The sequence below is a fragment of the Entelurus aequoreus genome, linkage group LG03, assembly GCF_033978785.1.
Source record: "Entelurus aequoreus isolate RoL-2023_Sb linkage group LG03, RoL_Eaeq_v1.1, whole genome shotgun sequence".
NCBI lineage: Eukaryota > Metazoa > Chordata > Actinopteri > Syngnathiformes > Syngnathidae > Entelurus > Entelurus aequoreus.
Window position 1 is genome coordinate 21,908,561 of NC_084733.1, and position 24,473 is coordinate 21,933,033.

Genomic DNA, 24,473 nt, shown 5'->3' on the forward strand with positions numbered 1-24,473 from the left:
GCGTATCTAGTCAATACTACTATGATTACGTCGATATTTTTTGGCATCACAACATCTTCTTTCGTTTTAAAAAAAATGTATATTATGTTTATAAACTCAGGAAATATGTCCCTGGACACATGAGGACTTTGAATATGACCAATGTATGATCCTGTAACGACTTGGTATCGGATTGATACCCAAATTTGTGGTATCATCCAAAACTAATGTAAAGTATCAAACAACAGAAGAATAAGTGATTATTACATTTTAACAGAAGTGTCGGTAGAACATGTTAAAAAAGAAAGTAAGCAGATATTAACAGTAAATGAACAAGTAGATTAATAATTCATTTTCTACCACTTGTCCTTAATATTTTTGACAAAATAACAGAAGGGAAAATGACACAATATGTTACTGCATATGTCAGCAGCTAAATTAGGAGCCTTTGTTTGTTTACTTACTACTAAAAGACAAGTTGTCTTGTATGTTCACTATTTTATTTAAGGACAAAATTGCAATAAGAAACATATGTTTAATGTACACTAAGATTTTTTGTCAGAATAAAGCCAATGATAAATTTTCTTGTGGTCCCCTTTATTCAGAAAAGTACCGAAAATTACCGAAATATTTTTGGTATCGAGACAACACTAATACACACACACCGAGCACCCACTGGCAGAAATGTAGATCGGCGCCTATGAAAACATGCATTAGTAGGCCTAATTTTAAATATTTTCTTTTTCGCTAACACATACGTCATTTATAGCACCAGGTTAATCTAACTTCAATTGCATGTGCAGTATTGTGTTGTTTATATTGTATCATCATTTTAGGATAAAGGGTGTATGCAAGCAAATGTGTGTGGGGTTGAGTCGGGGGGCGGGGGGGGGGGGAGTGGGAGGAGTCAACTTTAAAGATGTACAGGACAGTCCTACTCACCCTCCACATCTCGCTGTCGCAGCTGTTGTGGTGCACACCCACACACACACACACACACACACACACACACACACACACACACACACACACACACACACACACACACACACACACACACACACACACACACACACACACACACACACACACACACACACACAATTGGAGACACACTTGCACGGCTTAAGTGTGCTCTCTCTGCAGCCTCCATTCTGACTGCTTCACTACTCTGCTCCACTACCATCTACTTAGTAGTACCAAAATCTGCACACACACACACACACACTCACACACACACACACACACACACACACACACACACGCACACACGCATAAGACTGTAATGTTGGTGCTACCTTGCTGGGAAAAGTCTGATTCAGTGGAAGAGTGAAGAAGTGCTCATTTACCATGAGCTGTTTGGATGTTATGTACCCAGCTTATGGACATTACCCGTCTTACTCTGCCGCCGCTCCTGCTTTTATCAACAGTCTACAGGTAGGTTCTTACCATTTATGTTGACATTGATGCATGCCATTTATTATTATATATGTATGACTCTTTTGGCAACGGTTCATGGTAACGTAAACATTTAAACAAGCCATACAAATAACACTGATATTTGCATATGAAGAAGGAAATAAGTAATTGCTGCTGTAATAATGCATATAAAAATATATATTCCTACTTATTTAAATATACAGTATATGACAAACAAGCAAAAAGGCCTCTATGTCTATGCATATGTATGGGGGCAACATACATTGTATATTTTCTATCAAGTACTTACATAATAATACTAATAATGGATTTGATTTTATATTGCGCTTTTCTATTATTAGATACTCAAAGCGCTCACATGCAGTATATATATATATATATATATATATATATATATATATATATATATATATATATATATATATATATATATATATATATATATATATATATATATATATATATATATATATATATCCAATCGACTCTGTACATACTGTATATAAAGTACTAGTATCTACATACAGTATATATTGAGTTATATGCATCTTTTGTATGTCCTAGTCTACATATATCACGGTATCGACATAAACACATACATATTGTGTTCAAATCAACTTACATATTGTACATCTTACTTAGACAAATTGACCTACTCTATGTTCATCGATTCATAGTATGCTTGTATACAGGGTCCATGGCTAAATTAAGGCCCTAAGCAGAATTTTATTTAGAGGCCCTAACCCTCATAAAAATAAAAAAAATCTATCTTTTTATGTGAAACAATTTGTACATTTTTTAATCGAACCTTGATTGAATTTTACGCATGTTTTGTACTAAAACAAATTAATGAGAAATTGTGTCATCTTATGTTTTCCCTGCAAAGTAACACATTTAACAGAGTTAAAACATATATTTGCAAATTTTCCTGAGGAACTCTGAGCTGTAACCGCTGACGCAATGTGCAGTGAGAGTATTTGGGGGACATTTGCCATTATTTTCCAATCAGTGACAGAGCAGGAAGGAGCTGGGGACATTTCATATGAAGCGCTTTGTCATTTATTAATTGATATTTTGCAATACGGGGCCCCCCCCACGGATCATGGGGCCATACGCACAGTGTTTGCGTATCTGCTGTATATCTATCTCACCATCTACATATAAAATACTGTATGTAGATATTTGATACATATCGGAACAATACAGTAATCACACATATATATATATATATATATATATATATATATATATATATATATATATATATATATATATGTGTGATTACTGTATTGTTCCGATATGTATCAAATATCTACATACAGTATTTTGTTATATATATATATTTTAAGTCTCACTATCTACACATCTCTATATTGAGCTATTTAAAATAGGGCCTATTTGTCTGGTATCGACACACACTATCGACTGCCTGTGAAGTAATGATAGCCTATACATATATATATATGTACATATTATACTAATATAATAGATATATAATTAATAATGAATATAATTGAATAATCAGAGTAAGTGAAAGTTCGACTCCTACCTTCTGTGACAACCTCCTCAAAGTTTTGTAATCACTCAGAAATATCAAGCAGCTAAAATGCGCCAAACATGGCCAAGTGTGGAGAATGTTTTGTATGTGTCCCATTGTGGATTGTAATACATTTAAAAGGGTGTAATTTGGAATTTTTTGATGGTGCTTGGACATTTTTTTTTAATAACATCCACAAAATTCAGTAAGCAGCTTGTGTTATATATATGTGACCATGATTTTTTTTTTTTGTGCCGTGAGTAGAGAAGGTTGGGTCAAATAAGTAAAAGCTGTGCTTTGTTCAGTTCAAACACAATTCATGGTCATTGACCTGATTTACTCAAATTATACACAAGAGGGCGACAATGTTGCATCAATAATTCTGAAAGATACTTGAGTTTAATTTGGATTCACCCTGTGGGCAAGATTCTTTACCAAACTCATGATGTCTCACGGGCCAAACTGAAGACGCAAGCGGGCCGCACTAGGCTGTAGTTTGAACACCCCTAATGTAGACTTATCTCTAAATATAGTGTACTTATATATAATGTACTGTATCTATTTAATACATATATACAGTCGAGGTCAAAAGTTTACGTACACTTGTAAAGAACATATTGCTGGGTATTGTGGCCAAACAGCTCAATTTTTGTTTCATCTGACCACAAAACTTTTCCTCTAGAAGGTCTTATCTTTGTCCATGTGGTGTCAGATGAAACAAAAATTGAGCTGTTTGGCCACAATACCCAGCAATATGTTTGGAGGAAAAAAGGTTAGGCCTTTAATCCCAGGAGCACAAGCCTACTGTCAAGCATGGTGGTGGTAGTATTATGCTCTGGGCCTGTTTTGCTGCCAATGGAAGTGGTGCTTTACAGAGAGTAAATGGGACAATGAAAAAAGGAGGATTACCTCCAAATTCTTCAGGACAACCTAAAATCATCAGCCCGGAGGTTGGGTAATGGGCGCAGTTGGGTGTTTTAACAGTTCAATGACCACAAACACACATCAAAAGTGGTAAAGGAATGGCTAAATCAAGCTAGAATTAAGGTTTTAGAATGGTCTTCCCAAAATCCTGACTTAACCGTATGGACAGTGCTGAAGAAACAAGTCTATGTCAGAAAACCAACACATTTAGCTGAACTGCACCAATTTTGTCAAGAGGAGTGGTCAAAAATTCAACCAGAAGCTTGCCAGAAGCTTGTGGATGGCTACCAAAAGTGCCTTATTGCAGTGTAACTTGCCAAGGGACATGTAACCAAATAGTAACATTGCTGTACGTATACTTTTGACCCAGCAGATTTGCTCACATTTTCAGTAGACCCATAATAAATTCATAAAAGAACCAAACTTCATGAATGTTTTTTGTGACTAACAGGTATGTGCTCCAATCACAAAAAAATAAGAGTTGTAGAAATTATTGGAAACTCAAGACAGCCATGACATTATGTTCTTTACAAGTGTATGTAAACTTTTGACAAGCTGCACATATTCAAGTAAGATAACATCATGGATATCAAGCTTTCTGCATATGCATATATTGGTTTGTCTATGCTCAGTATATAGCTTAAAGGCCTACTGAAATGAGATGTTCTTATTTAAACGGGGATAGCAGGTCCATTCTATGTGTCATACTTGATCATTTCACGATATTTCCATATTTTTGCTGAAAGGATTTAGTAGAGAACATCGACGATAAAGTTCGCAACTTTTGGTCGCTGATAAAAAAGCCTTGCCTGTACCGGAAGTAGCGTGACGTCACAGGTTGTGGAGCTCCTCACATCCGCACATTGTTTACAATCATGGCCACCAGCAGCGAGAGCGATTCGGACCGAGAAAGCGACGATTACCCCATTAATTTGAGCGAGGATGAAAGATTCGTGGATGAGGAAAGTGAGTGAAGGATTAGAGGGCAGTGGAAGCGATTCAGATAGGGAAAATGCTGTGAGAGGCGGGTGGGACCTGATATTCAGCTGGGAATGACTAAAACAGTAAATAAATACAAGACATATATATACTCTATTAGCCACAACACAACCAGGCTTATATTTAATGATAGCTTAATGTATATGTACATACTGTATCTATTATCATCATATCTTCAGGTATTTACATAGGCTCAGCTACAAATCTATTTAGCTGTATACCTGCTGTACATCTTGCTATGTACAGCACAGGCCAACAGTTTGGACACACCTTCTCATTTCAATGTGTTTCTTTATTTCCATGACTATTAACATTGTAGATTGTCACTGAAGGCATCAAACCTGTGACACCTGTGAAGTGAAAACCCTTTCAGGTGACTACCTCTTGAATCTCATCTAGAGAATGCCATGAGTGTGCAAAACAGTAATCAGAGCAAAGGGTGGCTATTTTGAATAAACTAGAATATAAAACATGTTTTCAGTTAATTCACCTTTTTTTGGTTAAGTACATAACTCCACATGTGTTCATTCATAGTTGTGATGCCTTCAGTGGCAATCTACAATGTAAATAGTCATGAAAATAAAGAAAGCGCATTGATTGAGGAGAAGGCGTGTCCAAACTTTTGGCCTGTACTGTATATACTTAGCTATCTTCATATATACATTAATTGACCTGTATATAATATAATAAGTTTGCTCCTAATGTGCTTATCCTGCATGCAGTATATTTTCATATCTCTAGTTATCTATGCACATAGGACCAGTTATAATACATTTTTGACTGATACAGTTTCTAGCTATGCAGAATATATTTAAATATCTACAGTATCAAACTACAGTATGCATCTCATGATCCCCTAACCCTCTTGACAGACTGCCACCAGTGTAACCAGCATCTCACCTCCGTGTCGGGACTTTATGGACACTCCCAGGGGTGCAGAAGGGATGCCCGGGGCCCAGGGCACCGTCGGCGGGTCCGCAACATCATCCTCTTCGTCCGCTTCTTCCTCCTCCTCCGCCTCCTCGTCTTCGTCCTCCTACACGCCGGCAGCCCTGCGGCCAGACGGGGGTCCCAAGGACAAGCAGGAGGGTCCCGAGGCCGAGTACTTGACCTCGCGCTGCGTCCTCTTCACCTACTACCAGGGGGACATCAGCACTGTGGTGGACGAGCACTTCTCCAGGGCGCTCAGCTCCTACATGGACGGGGAGGGCAAGCGGCGGGCTTCGGAGCAGCAAGCCGCGGGTACCACAGGTAAATATCATGGATTTGCTTGAAGTGGATAAACAGAAACACTTTGACACATCTCTTATATTATTGGACCACATTGGACTGTTGGTAGTGTCCTTTGTGTGTTTCCTAAAAACAAAGTACATAGTAGGAGTGTCCGAAATAAAATGAAATACTGTCAAAATAAAATGAATGCGCAAAAAAAACAAAAAAACTATGCAATGAGAAAAAGCCTACATTTTGTTACTGATAACTAACAAAATTAGGTTACGCCTTGTATATTTACGAAACCCCTTAAGGCAGTGGTCCCCAACCTTTTTTCCACCAAGAACCGGTTTAATGTATGCATTATTTTCACGGACCGGGTTTCCACATGTGGCAGATAGAAACAGCAAAAAAAAAAATGAGCATGAAAAATCAACTCACTATAACGCTGAAGTTGTAGGAGCCCTAGGCTAATTCTTTGCAAAGAGAAGGTCCCCCGCATGTTGATGGCATATACTGTATACCAGTGATCCACAACCACCGGGCCGCGCCCCGGTACCGGTCCGTTGACCGATTGGTACCGGGCCGCGGACCGATTGTACCGGGCCGCACAAGAAATTAAAAAAAAATTTATTTTTTATTTTTTATTATTTATTTATTTCTTTAATTAAATCAACATAAAAAACACAATATATACATTATATATCAATATAGATCAATACAGTCTGCAGGGATACAGTCCGTAAGCACACATGATTGTATTTCTTTATGACAAAAAAAAATAAAAATAAAAATACCATAACCCCCACCCCGGTCCGTGGGACAAATTTTCAAGCGTTGACTGGTCCGCAGCTACAAAAAGGTTGGGGACCACTGCTGTATACCAGTGTTTCTTAACCATAGGGCTGGGGCCCAGTGTTGGACCACGAGCGCCCCCCTAGAATGTAATGTATGCGTTTTTCAGCTGTGGTACTCAGTTGTTATACACTTTTCCACCACTTGTGGCAGTAATGACAATGTAAAACAAACAGAATAAGTCTGGCGCTAATGTCATAGAGAAATGTCTTAAGAGCAAAAATGATGACTAAAGTGGTGAAGCTGTATTTTCATTAGTGCTTTAAATTTATTGACAATTTAGTTAAGAAACATATGTATTATTAATTTATTTTATTTATTTTAGCACAACGTATTGTATGTAAATGTATTGTTTATTTGGTTAGTAGTTATTTTTCAAATCGACCTGACCTAAGCTTAAGGTTTATTTGTTAAATTGATAATATAATCTTTGTGATTAACGCATTATTTTTTATTTATTTATTAATACATTTAAAAAAAAAATATATATATATATATATATATATATATATATATATATATATATATATATATATATATATATATATATATATATATAAAATATATATATTATAAATGTATTATTATATATATATATATATATATATATATATATATATATATATATATATATATATATATATATATATATATATATATATATATATATATATATATATATATATATATATATATATATATAAAATATATATATTATAAATGTATTATTATATATTATTTGACAAGGTAGTAAACTGTAAGTAGGTTAGATATAATTATTGAATAGGATCAAAATCAAGATTAAGATGACTAATTTAGTGTTAATATTGGAGTAGTCCCCAGGCTCCTCTGTATAGGAAAAGTGGGGTCCCGAGGTCAAAAAGGTTAAGAACCCCTGCTAAATACATCGACCCTGCAGGGTACTGCAGATGGAAATTCGCATTTGGCTACAATCTGGCACATTAACATTGTATATGTCCATTAATGTGCATTGTCCCATGTACTATAACAAAGTAGTTGTAATTTACATCTATTAACAAGCTTATTGGTGTGTTTAGTGGGACAGGTGGAAGTTAAAATGCGGTAGTTTATAAATTAAATAATGTTTCTGTGCGGCCCGGTAGCAATTGCGTCACGGTTGGGGACCCCTGCCTTAAGGGACATGGACGGAAAAAAATATTTTGCGAGATCTCGCAATACTTTTTGCGAGATTTCGCAAAAGGTTTTTTTCCTATGTCAGTGAACCGGAAGTAAAACAGACACAGCGATGGAGGAGCCTACCCATCATCCGTGGGAGACGTTTATTGATTTCTATTTTAGTATTGGCCTAACATTTGAAGACATCAAATCATATTATGGTCCCACAGCAGAGCACAGATGATGGGTAAGCTCCCGCATGCTTCCGCTCCTCCATCGCTGTGTCTGTTTTACTTCCAGTTCACTGACATAGGAAAAAAACCTTTTGCGAGATCTCGCAAAAAGTATTGCGAGATCTCGCAAAACACCCATGTCCCTTTAGGGGCTCCGTACCAAAGTGTGGTCCGAAATAACATTAAATATTGTCAAAATAAAATGAAGGAAAGTGCGAAGAAAAAAAAAAAAAAAGCTATCAAATGAGAAAAAGCCTACATTTTGTTACTAACAACAAACACAATTAGGTTACGCCTTGTATATTCATAGTTAACTAAAAAAGATGAATAAGACGTGTGTTTATGGTTTGTATAAATTTGAATGCGGAATGTCTTGTTTTTTAGCGTTTAACGACAACATGGAGTATGGACAAAAAAGCTTCATTTTCGGGTTTCTTTTGACCCACATTTATCTGACCTTATACCGGGGGTGTCAAACTCATTTTAGTTTGGGGGCCACATGGAGAAAAATCTACTCCCAAGTTGGCCGAGCTGCTAAAATCATGGCATGATAACCTAGAAATAAAGATAACTTCAGATTGTTTTCTTTGTTTAAAAATATCCTGAAAATGTACATATCATAATGTTGTTGTTTTTTTACACTTACATGTTGCGGTTAATAGTATTCTATCTTCATTTGTCGTTATTTATACGTTCTGAATAAATGATGTGATCATGTTCATCGGTCAAACAGGTGGAATTGAGTCTTGCAGCATTTTAAAATGCTCTAAAAGACGCTGCCGAAGGTGAGCCACGTAAATAAGACCGCCCACAAAACGGTGCATCCGAAAGCGACTGTCAGAAATCGGCTTGAAGATGATCTGTAAAACATAATCGATGCAACATTTTGGATTTACCCCACCAAAAAACATAATTAAATGTTACGTAGACCACAAGGAAGTGTATTAAATAATAATATGACCCCTTTGATAGTTATTACTCAGAAAAGTTTTCTGTTTTTTGTTTTATTAAGTTTAGCACTTTATATGGACCTGATGTTTTAATTTAGTAAATAAAACAAACTGCATCGGTTCAAGTCTGTTAAAAAACAGTACATGACTTTATAAAGCCACTTTTTTGTTTAAATATATATCTTAATAATGTAATGCATTTAAATGAAAATACCTTACATTGAGGGCTTTTTCATTGCAAACCCCAAAACCAGTGAAGTTGGCACGTTGTGTAAATCCTAAATAAAAACAGAATACAATGATTTGCAAATCCTTTTCAACCTATATTCAATTGAATAGACTGCTAAGACAAGATATTTAATGTTCAAACTGGAAAAATGTGTTATATTTTGCAAATATTAGCTCATTTGGAATTTGTGAAGGCACCATTAATGCTGAAAGGTACATACAGGTTTTGGAGCAACATATGTTGCCATTCGAGCAAAGTTATCATGGACGCCCCTGCTTATTTCAGCAAGACAATGCCAAGCCACGTGTTACAACAGCGTGGCTTCATAGTAAAAGAGTGCGGGTACTAGACTGGCCTGCCTGTAGTCCAGACCTGTTTCCCATTGAAAATGTGTGACGCAATATGAAGCCTAAAATACCACAATGGAGACCCCGGCAAGAATGGGAAATAATTCCACCTGAAAAGCTTAAAAAATTGGTCTCTTCAGTTCCCAAAAGTTTACTGAGTGTTGTTAAAAGGAAAGGCCATGTAACACAGTGGTGAACATGCCCCTGTGCCAACTTTTTTTGCAATGTGTTGCTGCCATTAAATTCCAAGTTAATGATTATTTTCCAAAAAAAATGAAGTTCTTGTCTTTGCAGTCTATTCAATTGAATATAAGTTGAAAAGGATTTGCAAATCATTGTATTCTGTTTTTGTTTACGAATTACACAACGTGCCAACTTCACTGGTTTTGGGTTTTCTAGTTACAGATCATTATTAATTACTACATTTTAAAATGTTTTGACAGCATTAGCATTTAGAATTTTTAAATTTTTTTTTTACAAAATAAAGAAGTATCAAAATGGGACCCGCATGCTTTGACTTTTCAGTATGTGGCACTCGGAGGAAAAGGTTTGGTTGTAGGGCGAGTAGCTGAGTTGCAACATTCATTCATTTGCATATGTACAGATGGCAGAGTCGCTGATGTGGCATCTTTTGGGCCACACAGAGCATCAAACAGGTGGTGGTGTCATGGCTGCTTTTTGGAACTGTTGTTGTCTCTAGGAGGCTGTCAGGTGCCTGTTGGCAAATGTTGCATTAAAAAATAAGATTTTATGATCAGAAACAATTATTTTGTATTTTTACACACAAAAGTACCGGTATCAATGGCCAGGTACCAGGAATTGGTACCGTATCAGTTAAAATGTGAATTGTATTCATAAAACGCAACTTAATTGACCAAATTACTCACTGCGTCACAAAGGCGTAGAGAAAGATAAATGAGGTGGAAAAGGGAGTTTTGCTGAGGGTTAGTGGACTTTGTGCCTGTTTGCATCTATAACTGAAGTCATGCAAGTGTAAAAAGAAGCTAGCCTCTGTATAATGCTACTATGACAAGTTCAAATTAAAAGGCATAGAACAGGGGTCGGCTACTCAAAATGTTGAAAGAGCCATATTGGACCAAAAATACAAAACAAAAATCTGTCTGGAGCCGCAAAAAAATAAAAGCCTTATATAAGTGTTATAATGAAGGCAACACATGATGTAAGTGTCTATATTAGCTATATTAGCCTACTATCAAAGGCTGACGCAAATCTTCGTTGACAGAAATGTTGTATTTTAATTTTTATTCTACACATTTTTCCAACATTGGAAATCATTAGTAAAAGGGAGGCTTCTCACAGGATGAGATAACTTCTGGAAATAACTGGCTTATAATGGCCAAAGGTATAGATGTGTGTGTCCAAGTTTAAGGAAACGGCAGGCTGTCTTCTTCTAATGGATTTATTTACAATCTTTGCAAGCTGGGTAATGTTTGCTGTGGTCTGGAACAACATGGCACACAAACAACTATCTGAAATGCAGCCAATATTACACACAGGTAATGTGTCATGAGACATGCAAATATAAATTAAATACACAGAGGACATAAATAAAGGAAATTAAATGAGCTCAAATATACCTACACACGAGGCATAATGATGCAATATGTACATACAGCTAGCCTAAATAGCATGTTAGCATCGATTAGTTTGCAGTCATGCAGTGACCAAATATGCCTGATAAGTACTCCAGCAAGTCAATAAAATCAACAAAGCTCACCTTTGTGCATTCTCACACAGCATAAAACATTTGGTGGACAAAACGAGACAAAGAAGGAGTGGCATAAAACACGTCTTTCTGTGGCAGTGTCGGAGGAAAATCTTTCACGTAAACAAACTATGATGAGTTCAAGGATCGCTGAAATTAGTAGGACAAAACGGTGCTTGCCAAATACTCTCATCAGGGAAGCATATTTAATATAAACAGTGGGATTTCTAACAATTAGGAAGATTTGTGTCATGTTTGTTCTCCTACAGAAAATATATTAAAACAAAAAACGTATTGCTCATACCAATGCTGATACTGATATTTAAAATTTTCAAGATCATCGAATTATTCAATTTTTGATCACGATTATAATCAGACAAAAACACAGGATGGCAGAGTAACAATACCTATAATACCATGTTGATACCATGTACAATAGTGTATCTAGTCGATACTACTATAATTACATCGATTATTTTTAGCATCACAAAATCTTCTTTCGTTTTCTTAAAATGTATATTATGTTTATAAACTCAGGAAACATGTCCCAGGACACATGAGGACTTTGAATATGACCAATGTATGATCCTGTAACGACTTGGTATCGGATTGATACCCAAATTTGTGGTATCATCCAAAACTAATGTAAAGTATCAAACAACAGAAGAATAAGTGATTATTACATTGTAACAGAAGTGTAGATAGAACATGTTAAAAGAGAAAGTAAGCAGATATTAACAGTAAATGAACAAGTAGATTAATAATTCATTTTCTACCACTTGTCCTTAATAATTTTGACAAAATAATAGAATGATAAATGACACAATATGTTACTAAATATGTCAGGTTAGAGTGTCTGCCCTGAGATCGGTAGGTCGGGAGTTCAAACCCTGGCCGAGTCATACTAAAGACTATAAAAATGGGACCCATTACCTCCCTGCTTGGCACTCAGCATCAAGGTTTGGAATTGGGGATTAAATCACCTAAATGATTCCCGGGCGCGGCCACCACTCACTGCTCCCCTCACCTTCCAGGGGGTGGAACAAGGGGATGGGTCAAATGCAGAGGACACATTTCACCACACCTAGTGTGTGTGTGACAATCATTGGTACTTTAACTTTAACGTTAAGCAACATTGAGTTAGCAAAACTCAACTTTTGGGTTTTAATAATTCAACCCAATAGTTGGGTTGAAAAAAAAAAAAAAAAAAATGTTGAGTTAAAATAACTCAAATAATTCATTTTCTGAACCAGCAGTTGGGTTGAAATTGGGTTAAAGTTCAAGTTACAGTACTACTGATAGTCGCACACACACTAGGTGTGGTGAAATGTGTCCTCTGCATTTGACCCATCCTCTTGTTCACCCCCTGGGAGGTGAGGGGAGCAGTGAGCAGCAGCGGCAGCCGCGCTCGGGAATAATTTTTGGTGATTTGTGAATTATTAGGGAATTGTATTTATATAGCGCTTTTCTCTAGTGACTCAAAGCGCTTTACATAGTGAAACCCAATATCTAGGTTACATTTAAACCAGTGTGGGTGGCACTGGGAGCAGGTGGGTAAAGTGTCTTGCCCAAGGACACAACGGCAGTGACTAGGACGGCGGAAGCGGGAATCGAACCTGGAACCCTCAAGTTGCTGGCACGGCCACTCTACCAACCTAGCTATGCCGCCCCAATTAACCCCCAATTCCAACCCTTGATGCTGAGTGCCAAGCGGGGAGGTAATGGGTCCCATTTGTTATAGTCTTTTGTTTGAACTCAGGACCTACCGATCGCAGGGCGGACACTTTAACCCAGGGGTGTCAAACTCAAATACAGAGTGGGCCAAAATTTAAAACTGAACAAAGCCGCGGGCCAAGGTTGAACAAATTAAACTTTTAATAGGGACCCAAACAAGTTTTGCATTGAATATTGAACAAGCAAGGCTTATATAACTTTATAGTGACATGCAAAATCCAGTTTCAAATAATAATAATAATAATTAAAACATTTCAATGGCATATCAAATACAATTTAAATAAAAATGTAATGCCTCTTTTCTATTTGCAGCCTTCTGAGGTAAATATCAACATGAACTTTTTCCACAGGCTAATAAATTTGAAAATAAAATAACAATAAATAAAACAACCATTCAGGACTTTAAACTGCTCAGTTGGCAACACACTGATCTAATCTGATGTGCCCAAGCGAGACACCTGCCATCTTTTCTTGGATGCTAGTTCATTTATGTCGGGGCTCAGGCTTTGAGCTGAGGCAACCTTCATTATCGAACGAAGATGTTCATCAGTCTTTATATCTCGTCCACCCGGACCACAGTCTTGGGGGCGTGCCTTAAATGCACTGCCTTTAACGTCCTCTACGAGCTATCGTCACGTCCGCTTTTCATCCATTCTAACATCGTTCAGACCCAGTCACAAGATATGTGCGGCTTCTGTACGCATGCACGAGTGAATGCAACGCATACTTCATCAACAGCGAAAGAGGTTACACTGAGGGTGCTAGTATAAAAAAACTTTAACACTGTTAGAAATATACGCCACACTGTGAATCCACACCAAACAAGAATGACAAACACATTTCGGGAGAACATCCGCACCGTAACACAACATAAACACAACAGAACAAATACCCAGAATCCTTTGCAGCACTAACTCTTCCGGGACGCTACAAAATACACCCCCGCTACCACTAAACCTCCCCCCCACACACGCACACACCTTGTGCGTTGCATTCAATTGTGTGTGCGTGAAGAAGCCGCACATGTTATGTGACTGGGCCAGCACTCGTTGGACTGGCTGAAAAGCAGACTTGACAATTTTCGGGAGGGGCGCTGAAGTTTGTAAGATTCCCGGGAGGGTTGGCAAGTATTAGAATTAACGGTGAATGCGGTTTTACCGCGGCACCGCCACAATATATAATCGCCAAATTTGGCCCGCGGGCCAGAGTTTGACACCCATGCTCTAACCGCAAGACAGGTATTTTTTAACCCGACATTTTTTTAGTGTGGGGTTATCATCACAAATGCCCTCCGTGAAGCTTCTGCGGCGGCGCCGCCAAAGATCTTGCCGTTTTTTTTTTAATCCACCTGCATTTCTCCGTGACCTCACTCCGGCACGTCTTCATTTCAAGTGCGACGCACGTCCTGCCTCACAACTCATGCTATGTTTGTACGCGGCCGTAAGCGCGCAACCTCGCTCGCTCGGCGTATCCTCCTTCAAAGATGTCGCTCCCCCTACAATGGCCGGCCGGCGAGATTTATACGCCCCCCCGTGTGATCGGACCCTGGCCCTCGCCGCGGTGTCTTTTTTCAGAGGAATATCTAAATATAAAAGGTCTGCCGCTGAAAACATATAATGGCCTGCTGACATTCTGTCAAGGGCGAGGAGGTGGAGGATGGCACAGAGGGGCGAGGGGGGGGTCGGGTGTGCAGAGAAAACAACAGGTGGGGGTGTGGGGGGTGTAGGGGAGAGGGGCTTGCACAGGGTCGCTGTCTGTGCGCGCATATGGGTGTGCTTTCGGACTCTCACAAGGACTGCGTTGACATGGGAGTGAGAGATGTCACCACGGAGAGTGATTTAAGACTCTTTGGCCTCCCTCTAGGTCACCGCGTCTGCCTTATATAGCATTCAGGGATATAGGGTCTCTCTCTCTCTCTCTCTCGCTTTACCTCGCCGCGCTACATGCGGTTGTGTTTATTTCTGTGTCTGGTTGGAGCGAGCACCGTGCGACGGTATGATCCAATGCGGAAGATATCTGGGCAAGAGGGCTGAGCGGTCATGTGACTGCCGGCTACTATTTAACATGTACTTGCTCCTCTTTTTACGGACCATTCGGCTCCACATCATGTTTTTTTTATTTCTTCCTCTTTTCCATTGTCAAATAGGGGAGGGTTCCTTGGCTTTGAAATGGTTCTTGGATCAGACCGTAGACTCCGCTACACTGCAAAAAGTCAGTGTTCAAAAACAAGAAAAAACAAAACAAAATTTAGGGGTATTTTATTTGAACTAAGCAAAAGTATCTGCCAAATAGAACAAGAAAATTTGGCTTGTCAAGACTTTCCAAAAAGTTACGGTCAGAGCGAAAAAAGATACGTCCTGCACTGCACTCTAGTCCTTCACTCTCACGTTCCTCATCCACGAATCTTTCATCCTCGCTCAAATTAATGGGGTAATCGTCGCTTTCTCGGTGCTGGTGTAAACAGTGGGGAAATGTGAGGAGCCCTTCAACCTGCGACGTCACGCTACTTCCGGTACAGGCAAGGCTTTTTTTATCAGCGACCAAAAGTTGCGAACTTTATCGTCGATGTTCTCTACTAAATCCTTTCAGCGAAAATATGGCAATATCGCAAAATGATCAAGTATGACACATAGTATGGATCTGCTATCTCCGTTTAAATAAGAACATTTCATTTCAGTAGGCCTTTAAACTGTCAACACTGGACAACACTAGTGCACTGCAAAAAGTCAGTGTTCAAAAACAAGAAAAAAAAAATACAAAAATGAGGGGTATTTTATTTGAACTAAGCAAAATTATCTGCCAATAGAACAAGAAAATTTGGCTTGTCAAGACTTTCCAAAACAAGTAAAATTAGCTAACCTCAATGAACCCAAAAATACCTTAAAATAAGTATATTCTCACTAATAACAACTGTACTACTATACGAGTACGTATTTTCTATTGTTTCATTGAAAATAAAACAGCAAAGTCCATTTAGCTGTCATCTGTTTTAATATGAGACACAATTGTGTCAAAGTCATGATTTTTTTTTAAATTCTTGAAATAAGAAATGATTACCTTAAAAAAGCAGTTTTATACTTGTGAGTGTTGATGACACAGCTTGGCAACAGTTGATATTCTGTTTTATCCCCCCTCCCTGTGGGAGGGGGGATAAAAGTTGTAAAAGTCGGCAAATGTCCCAAAAATTTTCAAAATATGTACCCAGGTTCGAGTCCCACAAGTCCCGCCGCCGGCCGGCCCAGCAAAGTCCCACAGGAAGGCGGGGAGAAAAGTGAGAAAAGTCGGTAAAATGTTTAAAAATCACACCCGGGTTCCCACTCCATGTGGGACTCGAACCTGGGTAGGTATTTTGAACATTTTTGGGACTTTTGCCAACTTTTCCAACTTTTATTCCCCCTCCCCGTGGGACTCGGCTGGGTGTGTTATGGACATTTTGGGCATCCCGGGACTCGCGCGGCCGTCGGCGGGACTTGTGGGACTCGAACCTAGGTAGGTATTTTGAACAGTTTTGGGGACTTTTGCCGACTTTTCTCACTTTTCTCCCCTGCTTCCCGTGGGACTTTGCTGGGTGCGTTTTGGACATTTTTTGCATCCCGGGACTTGTGCGGCCGGCGGCGGGACTCGTGGGACCAAATTGGGACTTTTGACCATTTTGGCCGCCTTTTCCCCTCTTCTTCCCCGCCTTCCTGTGCACCATTGCTGGGTGTGTTTTGGATATTTGGACAAAAATAGTTTCAATCATGTTTTACTCAATATACTATAGGTCATCAAATCTCAGCAACAAGCTGTAATATCTTACTGAGATCATTTAGGACCAAATCCCTTAAAACAAGTAAAACACTCTAACATAAAATCTGCTTAGTGAGAAGAATTATCTTATCAGACAGAAAATAAGCAAATATCACCCTTATTTGAGATATTTAGTCTTACTTAGATTTCAGTTTTTGCAGTGTAAGGATTTGTAGGTGATGCACACTGCAAAAAATGAAATCTAAGTAAGATTAAATATCTCAAATAAGGGTGATATTTGCTTATTTTCTGACTGATAAGATAATTCTTCTCATTAAGCAGATTTTATGTTAGAGTGTTTTACTTGTTTTAAGGGATTTGGTCCTAAATGATCTCAGTAAGATATTACAGCTTGTTGCTGAGATTGTATGACCTATATTGAGTAAAACATGCTTGAAACTAGAATATCAACTGTTTCAAAGCTGTGTATAAAACTACTTTTTTAAAGTAATCATTTCTTATTTCAAGCATGTAAAAAAAATCATGACTTTGACACAATTGTGTCTCATATTGAAACAGATGACAGACAAATTGACTTTGCTGGTTTATTTTTAATGAAACAATAGAAAATACGTACTCATATAGTAGTACAGTTGTTATTAGTGAGAATATACTTATTTTAAGGTATTTTTGGGTTCATTGAGGTTAGCTAATTTTACTTGTTTTGGAAAGTCTTGACAAGCCAAATTTTCTTGTTCTATTGGCAGATAATTTTGCTTAGTTCAAATAAAATACCCCTAATTTTTGTATTTTTTTTTCTTGTTTTTGAACACTGACTTTTTGCAGTGCACTAGTGTTGTCCAGTGTTGTGTTGACAGTTTAAGTTAAAGTTAAGTTAAAGTACCAATGATTGTCACCCACACACACTCGGTGTGGTGAAATGTGTCCTCTGCATTTGACCCATCCCCTTGTTCACCCCCTGCAAGGTGAGGGGAGCAGTGAGCAGCAGCAGTGCCGCGCCCGGGAATAATTTTTGGTGATTTAACCCCCAATTCCAACCCTTGATGCTGAGTACCAAGCAGGGAGGTAATGGGTCCCATTTTTTTTTATAGTCTTTGGTATGACTCGGCCGGGGTTTGAACTCACAACCTACCGATCTCAGGGCGGACACTCTAACCGACTAGGCCACTGAGCAGGTTATCAATATCAACACAATATTTAAACTACTTTTTTATTCTCTTATTACATAAAATTGTTTCCGCAAGACAAAGTCAAAAGTACAAATAACTAAACAAAAGCAAAAACTAATATTTACCACTCATTCAAATTGTTTCAAAGTCCGCCTGTGACCAGGGAATTATTCACAAAAACAACACGATTTTGAGAAAATGGAGGTGATTATTATTACCATGTATGTAGTGTTGCCCCAATACCAATATTATGGTACCGGTGCCGGTACCAAAATTATTTCGATACTTTTCTGTACTTTTCTAAATAAAGGGGACCACAAAAAATGGCAGTATTGGCTTTATTTTAACAAAAAAATCTTACGGTACATTAAACATATGTTTCTTATTGCAGTTAAGTCCTTAAATAAAATAGTGAACATACAAGACGACTTGTCTTTTATTAGTAAGTAAACAAACAAAGGCTCCTAATTTAGCTGCTGACATATGCAGTAACACATTGTGTCATTTATCATTCTATTATTTTGTCAAAATTATTAAGGACAACTGGTAGAAAATTGATTATTAATCTACTTGTTCATTTACTGTTAATATCTATTTCAACATGTTCAATCAATCAATCAATCAAAGTTTATTTATATAGCCCAAAATGACGAGTGTCTCAAAGGACTGCACAAGCCACGACCACATCCTCGGCTCAGATCCCACATCAGGGCAAGGAAAAACTCAACCCAATGGGCTACAATGAGAAACCTTGGAGGGCACCGCAGATGTGGGGTCAACTATATTTAAGAAAAAAGATGACGTACTTTGCTGACACACAATATTTATAGGCTTTTTGCAGGCCACATAAAATAATGTGGCGGGCCAGATCTTTCCCCAGGGCCTTGAGTTTGACACCTATAAGCTTCGATACAAGCAGTCTTGGAGCGTGTTTACTTGTGCCAAGCTGGAGAGTTAACATCAAAATGTCCTCCAATAAGCACACAAGTTTGATATTTTCTTATATTGCAGCCAAGTCATTTACAAAAGGTAAACACGGTAGGCTATAGGCTACTAGGAGGTAGCTGCTACACAAAAGCTAAGCACACAATCGCACACAAACTTGACATAAATAGCAAATGTCCATTGAACAATATTGCAGTCCAAAACACAACATATGACAATATAAACAAGTTATCAAACAATTATAGTTGCATCTTACTTATAGACACAAAGTCTCCAAGGCAGACCCTATTGGAAAGTATTCAGTAACAAACGTGTCCGCATCATTCAACTTATTGCATCGTGACCTTAATTTAATGAATACTATATGCAACACTAAATTGGCCCAAGTCTGTGAATGTTGTCTGTCTGTGTTGGCCCTGTGATGAGGTGGTTACTTGTCCAGGGTGTACCCCGTCTTCTGTCCGAGTGCAGCTGGGATAGGCTCCAGCTCCAGCCCCCCCGCGACTCCGAGAGGTACAAGCGGTAAACAATGAATGGATGGATAATTATTGTGATCACTTGGTGTTGCCCAAAAACAAATTGTCAGTCCACTTCAAAAGCGTACATTTGTCATAAGGGGGGGGTGTGTTTTTCATTGTTGATCAAACCTTTTCAAACATTCTACACTACCAAATGATATAAGCATAAACTATGATTGGCACTGATATTGTATCAGATTAATATCTTTATCGGCCAATACTCAAGGCTCCAATATCGATATGGGAAGTGAAAAAGGTGTTTTGGGACACCCCTGACTACTACTGTATGTATATTTCTGAAGTGGAGTCTGGAAAAAATGGGTGCTCCTATAAATTTAGGGTCTAGATATTAACACATGTAATGGATGATCGCCAATGGACTTTGACCTGGCGAATCGGAGCTTTTCTTCCTGACGTTCGGAGCTGGAGACAAAAAATGTGTCAGGCAAACTCATTTTCAGATAAAGGCTCTTTAGTGAGGCAGAGTCAACAAACAACTTTCCAGTATAAACAACCTGCTCAGTGGCCTTGTGGTTAGAGTGTCCGCCCTGAGATCGGTAGGTTCAAACCCCAGCCGTGTCATACCAAAGACTAGGGGTGTTGGAAAAAATCGATTCGAATTTGAATCGCGATTCTCACGTTGTGCGATTCAGAATCGATTCTCATTTTTAAAAAATCGATTTTTTAATTTTTTTTTTTTTTAAATTTAAATTTTTTTAATTTAATTTTATTTTATTTTTAATTAATCAATCCAACAAAACAATACACAGCAATACCATAACAATGCAATCCAATTCCAAAAACCGACCCAGCAACACTCAGAACTGCAATACATTTTTAATCATATTTATTTTCTATTGTTTTGTTTTATATGTATTTATTTTTTGTTTTTATTCAGTCATTGGTGGAGCTAAGGATAATATTTGAATATTGTTTTTAATATTGTTGTGCAGCACTTTGGAAACATTTTGTCGTTTAAATGTGCTATATAAATAAAGTGGATTGGATTGGAACAAACAGAGCAATTGAGAGGAGACACAAACACGACACAGAACAAACCAAAAGTAGTGAAACAAAAAGGAATATTACCAACAACAGTATCAATATTAGTTACAATTTCAACATAGCAGTGATTAAAAATCCCTCATTGACATTATCATTAGACATATATATATAAAAAAAAAAAAAAGAACAATAGTGTCATCGCATGTCATAAGCTTGACAACACACTTTGTCTAATATTTTCACAAAGATAAAATAAGTCATATTTTTGGTTCATTTAATAGTTAAAACAAATTTACATTATTGCAATTAGTTGATAAAACATTGTCCTTTACAATTATAAAAGCTTTTTACAAAAATCTACTACTCTGCTTGCATGTCAGCAGACTGGGGTAGATCCTGCTGAAATCCTATGTATTGAATGAATAGAGAATCCTTTTGAATCGGGAAAATATCGTTTTTGAATCGAGAATCGTGTTGAATTGAAAAAAAAAAAAATCAATTTTGAATCGATTCGTGACCCCAAGAATCGATATTGAATCGAATCGTGGGACAACCAAAGATTCACAGCCCTACCAAAGACTATAAAAATGGGGCCCATTACCTCCCTGTTTGGCACTCAGCATCAAGGGTTGGAATTGGGGCTTAAATCACCAAAATGATTCCCGAGCTGCTGATCACTGCTCCCCTCACCTCCCAGGGGGTGGAACAAGGGGATGGGTCAAACACAGAGAGTGACTATCAGTGGTACTTTAAATTTTAAACTTTATTTATGCTCTCTCTTTTTTTATTGCATACCACCCGTTGTTGTTTCTCTTATATTGTTGGCTTTGGTCTTCGAAAATAGAACGGGGCTTGAAAAGAAGGGTTAGTCTTGTATTCAGGTTTGTTTCATATTTGATTCGATATAGGAATACATAGATGTGACGATACAGGTGGTAGAGAGCGGTGCTAGACACATTGCAGTCAAAACAGTATCGTCGGGTGTGTGCGACAAAGAACATTGGTATGTCAGAACATACGGAATGTATAGGTTCAGCCATCCATTTTATTTGTCCTCATTGGGATCAAAGTGAGCTGGAGCCTAGGAGCCTTATATGTTAAGACTTGCTTGGATTTCCTATTAAAATTGGTGTACGTTCAAATCCAGAAACATAGAACTGACCGCAGACGTTTGAGTGGTTGGGCAACCCCGTTATTAATACACATATGATATTGAAATGAGACATGTGCTTGAGATCTGCACACTCGGTATCACTCAATCACAATTGGGTAGGAGTCAGCAGGAGGTGCTTCTTTCTTGCGTTTTGAGCGAACGAAAGACGGTTGAGATTGTGAGCCTGTCATTGCTATGGAGTCAGAGAAGCGCACACAGGAACACATAAGAAATAAGAAAAAATGAGTAAGTGGTAATACATCAGGAAGAATGTGAAGAAAATGATGGATATGCACGGCTAAAACAGGCAAGGGTACCGGAGATAAAGTAGTGCTGCACACCGTTCCAAAAGATAGTCGCTGCAATTATGCATTGAACTTTGGAAGAGGTGGGTTCCTCTGATTACACCTAATATAAATATAATTTGTGTAATTTACAATTATTTGCGTTCATATAATAGCCAATAGATTAGAGTAGGGGTGTCAAACTCATTTTAGCTCAGGGGCCGCATGGAGGAGAATCTATTCCCAAGTGAGCCGGAATGGGAAAATCATGGCATGATAACTTAAAAAGAAAAACAACTCCAGGTTGTTTATTTGTTTTACTTCGGCCATAAATAGAACGAGCATTTTATGAAAACGTACAAATCACAAATAATCCTCCGGACAAAACGACGCTTCAAGTTTGTTGAAAATTCTGAGGAAATTGGTGCAGTTTCAAAAACACAATGAAGAACACGATGAGCTTAGACTTTGTTTTAGTGTATCTACAAAACCAGGATTACACTTTAAGTCCCAGTCTTTCTTGGATTGAACAAAAAAAACATATAAACTCTTCAAGGTATCAAATACCTCCTTTGTCATGTCCACGTATCAATCCAGTGCTAACTCAACAAACCGTAAGAAACGGAGGTAAAAACTATTCACAAGGGTTAGTTTTCTCGTTTTTGACAGAGACATTATGGGGGAGTTAGGGTGCCAAATAACGATGTGTTCGAAGCAGAAGACATACAACGGCAGGTTTTAGGTGTCATTCAACGCTTTACGTTGTACATTTTGCTAGTCCTAACATAGTTGCTATTGTGACATCCAGTGGCCACATTTAGAACAGCAGTTTCTTTCATTCAAAAAAAATGCAGCTCATTTTATTACTTGGAAAACTCATCACGCGGGCCGGATAAAACCTGTTCGCGGGCCTTATCCGGCCGTACGTTTGACACCCCTGGATTAGAGTTTCATGTGAACATTTTGTAATATTTGGTTTGCAATCTTTTACATTTAAACATGCCAGCATATCAAAACGGATAGGCAAGACTTTGACTCCTATTTGATAACTCAATTCATTAGTGCAACCCCGGAGAGCTACTTGCAGTAGCAGCCGTACGTAACACAGAGTCAGGCCATTGTCTCAAACACTGGCGGTTGCTGTCCCCCTGACTGGCCTAGCTTGTGCTTAGTTCCAGAGATGCTGAAACTAAGATTTCCTGACCGTGTGTCCAACATGCTGTGCGACATAAGTGACGTGTACATAGGTTAAGTGAGTTATTGCATGTTAACCAGTGTCCCATTGTCCACCGTCCCCCAGAAACCCCGTCACCGAGCAGCCGACGAAGCTTCCCTCCATCCTTCTGGGACAGTAACTACGCCTCGCCTCAAGGCCGCCCCCACTGCGAGACCGGAGCACCTTCGTATTCCATGGACCCCTACGCTTCGGGGCTCCACCCGGGTCTGCCGCACCCACACGCCCACCCACACCCACACCCACACGCTCACCCTCACTCCCATCCTCCTCACCCAGCGGAGAGCTGGGGGTACCCCCAGGCCCAGGCTTACGGGCCCCCGAGGCCTCTCCATGAACTGTACTCCCCTTCCGCTCTAGAGCCCCACTACGGGCCGCTGCTCATGCCCACCGTGCGGCCGCCTCACCTGGCAACCTTGCCCAGCCACTATGAAGTGAGCAAGCTGGACCCCACGGCCTCCTGGCCCGGACTGCTCTCCTCAGGGGACGTCGGCCAGACGTTGGCCCTCAACATGGACGCAGGTAACAATATTGATCATATCAAAACTCATCAATCGCAACTGGACGGTTCAGTTTGTCTTAAAGAAAAGTTTAAGTAGTCACACACACACACTAGGTGTGGTGAAATTACCCTCTGCATTTGACCCATCCTCTTGTTCCACCCCCTGGGAGGTGAGGGGAGCAGTGAGCAGCAGCGGTGGCCGCGCTCGGGAATCATTTTGATGATTAAACCCCCAATTCCAACCCTTGATTTAGAAGATGTTTGGCCTCTCATCTGAGCAGGCATCATCAGTTCATGCTCTTAGACTCAGATAAGGTTTCTCATAGTCCTTCACATTGACATCCCACTGGGTTGTGAGTTTTTCCTTGCCCTTATGTGGGCTCTGAACCGAGGATGTCGTTGTGGCTTGTGCAGCCCTTTGAGACACTTGTGATTTAGGGCTATATAAATAAACATTGATTGATTGATTGATTGATTAGTTCGGTCTAGTCTAGACAAGACTGGTCAGATCAAACAAAACCTCTTCTAAGACAAACTGAACTGTCCAGTTGGGATTGAATCAAATACAATGACCTTAACGCAGGGGTGTCCAAAGTGCGGCCCTGAGGTAA

General features: G+C 38.8%; 1 protein-coding gene across 1 annotated transcript in view; it reads left to right on the top strand.

Moving 5' to 3' along the window:
• The first annotated feature begins 1,094 nt into the window (after nucleotides 1-1,094).
• vgll2b (vestigial-like family member 2b) overlaps nucleotides 1,095-24,473 on the top strand; it is a 30,597-nt gene continuing 7,218 nt past the window's right edge. Inside the window, exons 1-3 of the mRNA XM_062040436.1 lie at nucleotides 1,095-1,416; nucleotides 5,752-6,130; nucleotides 23,427-23,882. Coding sequence (XP_061896420.1) covers nucleotides 1,330-1,416; nucleotides 5,752-6,130; nucleotides 23,427-23,882 — 922 coding nt within the window. The 5' untranslated portion in view covers nucleotides 1,095-1,329. The remainder of the gene's footprint in view (nucleotides 1,417-5,751; nucleotides 6,131-23,426; nucleotides 23,883-24,473) is intronic.